The sequence below is a fragment of the Castanea sativa genome, chromosome 1, assembly GCF_040712315.1.
Source record: "Castanea sativa cultivar Marrone di Chiusa Pesio chromosome 1, ASM4071231v1".
NCBI lineage: Eukaryota > Viridiplantae > Streptophyta > Magnoliopsida > Fagales > Fagaceae > Castanea > Castanea sativa.
Window position 1 is genome coordinate 48,757,911 of NC_134013.1, and position 7,945 is coordinate 48,765,855.

At 35.8% G+C, this 7,945-nt stretch overlaps 1 protein-coding gene across 1 annotated transcript; it reads left to right on the forward strand.

The window, feature by feature from the left end:
- Positions 1-655: 655 nt before the first annotated feature.
- Positions 656-7,945, forward strand: LOC142628789 (26S proteasome non-ATPase regulatory subunit 12 homolog A-like). The gene is made up of 9 exons (XM_075802830.1): positions 656-848; positions 943-1,134; positions 2,940-3,047; positions 4,246-4,350; positions 4,491-4,547; positions 4,677-4,884; positions 6,681-6,751; positions 7,724-7,748; positions 7,836-7,945. Exons 1-9 carry the CDS (start codon positions 846-848, stop codon positions 7,943-7,945), a joined length of 879 nt encoding a protein of 292 aa, XP_075658945.1. The 5' UTR covers positions 656-845.

The window sequence follows — 7,945 nt, forward strand, 5'->3', positions numbered from 1 at the left end:
AAACTATAAAATAATGTATCAACTTTTAAACATAAAATAAGTTCCAGTTAGCTCAACTTATAATATTTCTTATACTTGAATAAGAAATTTAAGGTTCAATCATCACTTATACAATAAACTAATTGGTATTTTGATCTAATGATAAAGAGCAAATAAGTAATCATCAGGAACGGACCCACTACAAAAAACGCGGGTCTTAGGCCGCATTTTTTTCAGCCGCGTTTGCAAAAACGCGGCCTAAGACCCTACTTGGGCCCCGTTTCTAAAAAACGCACCCACAGCTTGTAGTTCAGGCCGCGTGTGACGAACGCAGCCCAAGCCCAAGTCTTAGGCCGCGTTTTTTGGACCAAGGGCCGCTTTTTTCTGTATGGGGCTGAAGCCGCTTTTTAAAAACGCGGCTTCAGACCCATTTGAATTTTTTTTTTTTTAATAAATGTCTTGAAGCCGCGTTTTTAAAACGCGGCTTCAGACCCATCCTAAAGCCGCATTTATTAAAAAACGCGGCCATAGTCACCTTAAAGCTGCGTTTTTAAAACGCGGCTTCAAGAATCCCTGAAGCAGCGTTTTAAAAAACGGGGCTAAAAACTATATACTATAAATTAGAAAGAAAAAAATCCCCTTCCCAAAACGCGAGACCCTTCCTCTCTTCTGTCTAAGCCCTTCAAACCCAGTTCCCACGAAACCCAAACCAAAACCATCATCACTGACCTCCAGACCAAGCGCCGCTTCACCGCCTCCACCCTCAATTTTATTTTACTTTCTCTCACATCACACTTTCCCCTCCCTCCCTCTCTCTCTCTCTCTCTCTCACAGCTAGGGTTTGGATCTTACGCAGAACGATTACAATGGTAAACAGATCCAAAAGTTTCAAATTGAAGCTAAATTTTCAATCTTTTTATTGGGTTTTGATTGATTTTGTATCTGGGTAAATTTATTTTTCAGGAAGGAGGAGGGAATCTAGAGTCATCGATAGAGCAATTGCTGAATGTGGAGAAGCAGATGAGGCTTTCCGGCGAGGTCGCCGGAACAAAGAAGGCCGTCACTCCATTCTTCGCCTCGCTTCGAAGCTCGAGCATGGAATACTCTCAACGATCGAGATTGTTCTCTTGTCTAAGCGCCTGCCGCCTTAAGCAGGTAAAATAACTCCGTTTTGGGTTTCCGATTGTGTAATTTTGTTATTGGTTTGATGGTTGGTAGACTTTAAATTAGTGTACTTTTGGCTTTTTGGTGTAATGGGTATTTTGTTGATTTGTCGTAGAAGCGGTGGGTTGGTTTAATTTTGTGTGTAGTGTTTGAATTAGGGTTATGGGTGTTTGATAGCGTTTTAGTTAAGGCAGCTTAAGGAGGTAACCATTACCAAAAGAAAAGGAGCTCTGTTTTGGGTTTCTGATTATGTGAATTTTTAATTGTTCTGTTGTTGATGGTTGGGGTTAAATTTGTGTTCTCTTGGGTTGGTGGTGTAGTGGGTATCCATCGATTTGGTCCTAGAAGCAGTAGTTTGGTTCAATTGTGTGTGTGTGTGTGTGTGGCTGTTTTGATATCGTTTTAGCTAGGCAGGTAACCCCCATGTAAAAAGGAAAACCAAAAACTATTTTTTGTGCTTCTGTGTGTGTTTTGTAATGGTTGGGTTTAAATTTGTGTCCTTTTGGATTGTTGGTGTAATGGTTATTTGTTGATTTAGTCCTAGAGGCGTTGGTTTGGTTCAGTTTTTGTGTGTATTTGAACTAGGGTTATGGTTGTTTTGATAGAGTTATAGTTTTACTCCTTATAGGGAATTCTTTGAATTTGTGTATTTGGCAAAGAGATATGGGATTTTTTTTAGGGATTCAGTGGCATGAGAATGTGACTTGGTTTATGCTGGTTAAGATTTGTATGTGTAGCTGAGGGTTATATGTATTGTAATTGTAATCTTTGCTACCCTGTATTCCTTTTTGAAATTGTGTATTTCATGGAGAAGGATGAATTCTTGAACCTGGTAGGAGAATGGGGTTTTTATGTGTAAAAATGTCGAGTTGGTCAGTTGCTTTAAAGCTGTGTGCTTGATTGATGCAGGAGCATCTTAAAGGTTTTTTCATTTTGTCTAAGTTTAGTTTGAATGGCTGCAAGCAAGGGCAGCCATAATTCAAATAGCAGCAGCCAAGGGGATGCTAGTCAGTTCTATGTTTGTGTCCAAATGGGAGGTTGTATGCATTTGGGATCCAGAAGCCTATCCTAATCTGTTGTAACTAATTCAGTAGACTTCTGGATAATTGTAGAAGCTGTACTTGATTGGATTTGGACACCTGGCAGTGATCTCAGTTTGTTGATTGAATAGGACATTAGCGTGTGTACTTTCTTAGAACTCTATGTTCTTGCAGAGGTTTTTGTCCACGTATTAGTAGTTCTAAGAAACTCACCATTTCATAATTCATTTCGAAACCAGATCCCACAGCCCAACTCATTCCCTGCATCATTGATTGATCCTACTTAGTGTCCGTTTGGCTTCAACTTTTTTGTTCAGTTTTTAGCTTTTAGTTTTTATGCACAACTTTTTAAAACCTCACATTTTCAAAGTACAAGAATACTTTAGCACATTTTTAGAAAAAAAAAAAGTCTGCAAAAAGCTAAATAAGTTGATGCCAAACACACGCTTAGGCTGTGTTTGTTTTGGCTTCAAACCACTTTCGGAAATGCTTTTCCTTAAAATTGTGTGTTTGCTTGTGCTTGTGTACGGGCATAAATCCAAGTGAATGTATATGCCCTTGGCATAGGCTGCTTTGTACTGCATTGAATTTGTTGTGGTTTCTATTAGAATTTCAATCTTTAATGCATTACTTTAAATGATAATGGATGGTGAATCCCTGTAAATAATATCTAAAAGTAATTTGGCTTTTTCATTTTTAAACACGAAAGATATTTTGGTCTATACTTTTTCTAATGGGTCTTTTGGTTTTTTCCAGTATGCTTGCGATGGTTCAAGCAAAGCAATGCAATATATAGATGAGACACCAGATATTGAAACTCGTATAGAGCTCATCAAAACACTAAACAATGTATCTGCTGGGAAGGTAAGCATGTGATGAAGAATTTGAAGCTCCCTAACCAAGTATCTGGTTTAATACAGTGCAGATAGCTACAGTTTGTAACATTCGGTTCCTTAGGTTCCCCAACTATTATTTACCATGTGTATCATTCCTATATTGACATTTTGGCTGCTGCACATATGATGTTTTCATTTCTTCCTTTTTGCCTTAATTTATTAAATTTTCAATAACAAACATGGAATTAAAGCTAGGATGTGGACAATTGATGACAATTCTCCACTGAAAATATCTATCACTTGGAGACCGTCTTCTTGCTCCGGCTTCAATTTTGAACATGCCTTCCTTAATTGTGATCATGTTCTGTTTTTAAGATTGAGTTTGCTCAGGTATAAATGGTGTGAAGGGGATAATGGGATATTTTCAATAGGTGGGGTATTTTCAGGTAGAAATGTTGCTAGTGGGCTAGTCTATTGTGTACAGGTGCATATACTAATTGGAAAACCCAAGGTAGTCAAAGGCGAGAGGCGACCTTAAGGCGCCAAGGCCTTGTATCGCCCGAGGCGTGAGGCGAGAAAATGGCGCTAGCCCGAGTAAAGCGAGGCGCCAAATTCTTACTATATTTATTATACATATAGAACTTAAATCATATGTACCTAGTGTATTATAATCTTATAATGAAGTGTTTTTCAAAGTGTAGCATGAAGAAATTAGGTCTATCAAATTATTTCAATATAGGATTAACATGGTTTAGGCACTATTAGTTAGTTCTAACAATACGTTTTACAATAAGCTTCTATATAACAATAAGTCTTACAAAACAAATTTGTAAATAAATTTAACTAACAATAGGTTTTATAACATGCCTTTTGAAATTAATAGTCTAAAAATAGGTTTCACAACAAACTTCTATAAAAAAAAATTAAAAAAAAAAAAAATACTTGAGGCTCTCACCTTAGCGCCTTTTCATGGCTTAAGGCAGTCACCTTGCTTGCCTAGGCTCTAAAGGCGAGCGCCTCACTAAAAGCGCCTCGCCTTAGAGCCTTTGAGGCACCTTAGTGGCACCTCGCCTCGCCTCACCCAGGCGCCTAGGCGAGCCCCTGGCTCGCCTTTGACTACACTGGGAAAACCTAAGGAGTTGGATATTTGGAACTGTATTTTAGTTCTGCCTTTAACACCATGTCTTCCTCTGATTTTTTAAAAAATAAGATCCATTGTTCTGTAGATCTATGTTGAGATTGAAAGAGCTCGCTTGATCAAGAAACTTGCAAAGATTAAGGAAGAACAGGGGCTTATAGCTGAAGCTGCAGATTTGATGCAAGAAATTGCTGTAAGTTTGGGTTGTCTCATTTGGTGATAGCTTTCTTAAATGTTTAATTCTTATTCAATAAATCAATCAATGGTTGGAGTTGTCCACCCCCTTTTTTTTTTTTTTTTCCTATTACACTTTTTGACTATCAAGCTCTACAGGTGGAAACCTTTGGTGCAATGGCAAAAACTGAGAAAATTGCATTTATTCTCGAACAAGTATGTGCCTCTTTTTGTGTTGTTTTTATTATTCTCAGCACTTGTTCATTACTGAAAGGTTTTTTTTGAGGGGGAAGTGTTAAAACTGATGCTAGCTGCATGTAATTTGTTTCAAAAAACAATTTGCAGGTACGTTTGTGCTTAGACCGCCAGGATTATGTTCGTGCCCAAATCCTGTCAAGGAAGATTAGTCCAAGGGTTTTTGATATTGATACTTCAAAAGAAAAGAAAAAGCCTAAAGAAGGTGACAATCTTGTTGAAGAGGCTCCTGCTGATATACCATCTCTATTGGAGTTGAAGCGGATTTACTATGAGCTAATTGATGAGATTTTAATGGGTTTGTGCTTAATTGCTCATTACTGTAACTCTTTTATTGTTATTGTACATTTCACATGCTTAAACTTAGTAATTTCTGGGACAACAAGCATTGAATTTTCGGTTGAAACAGCTCAAAGATCTTTTAAAACAAAAATAAAAAATTATTATTGAAAGTTAATTTCTTTTTTGTGCATTCTAATTTTCCACATTTGGGCAATGATAAATCAGACATAAAGAAATAAGTTTTGAATTGATCTTAGTTTTAGTACTACTATTGTTTGATTATTTCAAGGTTATGTATTTGATCAGTTTATTTATTAGATCTATTTAGCATTAGAAAATTAATTTGAAGTCATTTTGAGTAAATTTTACCTCTTTTTTATTTATTTTTTTCTTAGGGGTGCTGAGTCGAAGCAATTGGCAATATTTTTGGTTTGAATATGATCAAAGGTTTGTAGGTATGTTGTTGGTGATTTAATTAGTTCCTTGTGGTAGCAAAATGTTTGATGTGTGTTAGATGATTCAGTGGTAATTGCTTGGTTGATGGTGCACGCTTAAAAATGGAATCATCCATGAATAGTTATAGACATGATTTTTGGTAAGCATTGTGTCCTTTGTTATGTGTCTACATTTTGCAGTTGTCTACATTTTGGCTCTTACCCACCTCCTCTTCCTAACCCACCTCCTCTATTTTAAAACTATCTGTTAGAGTTCCATTTTATCCTTGAAGAGACTAAACTGGAGGAACTCTATTGTAAATGTTAAGTTATATAAAGTTGACTATTGAAAAATATAATATCATAAAAAAAAATAAAGATTATTATTGAAAATACATAATGACTGATTCAAAACTAGTTTTTATTCATCAATTTCAATATTTCTTATAAAACTAAATGATTAATGGTGGTGATAATGTCTTTTTAATTAATATGATTAATGGTGGTGGCTGCAATATGCCTTTTGCAGTATGATTTCAGTGGAAGACGTGATTTAGTAAAATTAATAAAGGAAATTCATGCACACGGTTTATATATATGCATGCCTTAGGATTGGACCCTTCATTGAGAGTGAATGGTCTTATGGGTAAAGCCACTTCATTTTTCTTCTTTCTTTTGATACCTCTCCTTATTATACTACATATAAAATATTTACTTCTCAAAATATAGAAAGATCAATAATGTAAATTATTTTATAAAATTTGTGGTTGAAATTTAATTTGCAACTAAGCATGATTTGGTGTTTGGCTCAGGGGTCTGCCATTGTGGTTACATGACATTCCAGGCATTGTCTACCATTTTGATAATGAACCATTCAAGGTAATGACTTTTAATTCCCAAATTCAATACAAGTTGTTGTGATTTTCAACAAGAATATTTATCATTCTCATATTTATCTAATCGGTTTTTTCAGACTTGTGTTTCCTATATTGCACGGATGCTTCTAGAAAAAAGAGTCATATTTGTATTAGATACAATACTTCTCAGATGCTTTCCAATGCAATTTGATAAATCATCTAAAGTTTGTAAACTTATGCATCAAATACATCCTAAACTCTTAGATATGCTCCTCTTTAGTGTAGAATGGGCATATCAATGTAAATAATAAATAGGAAGGCATAATAAATAGTATAACTATGAAATATCTGCCATTTTATGCTAATTTTTAATAATTTTGCTGTATCAACCTATCCACATTTCATTTCAGAGGGAAGCTGGATCAGCTGCGAAGATGCTTTGAGGTTTGAGCTCATCACCCTTACTTCTCTTTAAGTAGTTACTTATCCTTTAGTGACTTATTTATGATTGTGTACTATAGGTTCAATTTGCAGCGGGGAGGGATCTAAAGCCTGGTCAACTTGGGAGCATGATACAAACATTGTCGAACTGGTAACATCCCTTGTTCAAATTTATTTGAGAAACTTCTATGCTCATTTTGGTTGCTTGTTTGATTGCTAAATCATTCTCCATTTCTTGAACAATTTATTTATTTATTTATTTATTTTTAGTACTTATCAAGTGATGAAAATGCTATTTGAAAACACTAGAGTAGGGTTGCATAGGTTGACGATCAGTGTAAAATTTAATCACATTCAAATTTGGACATAAAACTGCAAGACTCTAATTCATATGTACTAGAGTTTGGCTGGACTCGTTATAGGTCTACTGCTTAATGCAGCATGCTTGTTTCCATGCTGCACATGCCAAGGTGTTTCTCTCCTCTGTCTTCGAAATTGCCCTTGCATGGGTGTAGCCTTGGTGCTAGTTGATGCAAGCATTGTTTTTTAGCTCATTTTCCACTTTTCTTGCCAATATCTTGACTCCCTTGCACATTGAGTGTTGGTTTTGGGTCAGTTGCAAGGTGACACCATCTACTTCTATGTCTGTCCACCAAGGGAATAACACATATCTAGTTAAACGTGTTACAGTACATGTACTTCTAACCTACCTGTAAGGAGTAAATGCTTTTTCATCATAATTTTTAGAATCCATAGGTTAATTTTTTAGAAGTTTTTTAGGTGAAAAAACCATTTGCTAAGATCAAAGTTCTGTTAGTAGGCATATATAGTGGGGGGGGGGGGGGGGGGAGGAACTACCCCTAAAGGCATAAGAAAAATCTGGTTTTCTTTATAAGGAACTTGTAGAGGCAATGCCGAGAGCTGTTAGGGCAGAACAAATTTTCTTCAAAGAGACTATTTGTAATGCTCATTCACTAAAACCTCAAACCCTTTTGCACGTTTACTGGAGGGATTGAGGCAGCCATAGTTGCCACAAAAAGCTGAAGATAAAAAAGAAATTGTCAAAACTGTGTGTTTGATTTGCCATTTGAGATAATCTTATGAATTTTTAAATTTTTGACAGTTACAATCAATGAAATCAAGGCCTTGTATGATCTATTCAAGAAACTAAGCAATTGCATATATGATGATAGTTTCATTCACAAGGTATATCTATGCAATGTTTTATTATGTAGCTTCTAATTTGTCTCTTTTCATGAGTTCTGATCTTCTTGAAGGCAAGAGAGAAGCTGAACAACAGCTAGAGAAGCAAGTTGCAAAAAGCAGAAGGGGGATAAGGGTGTAG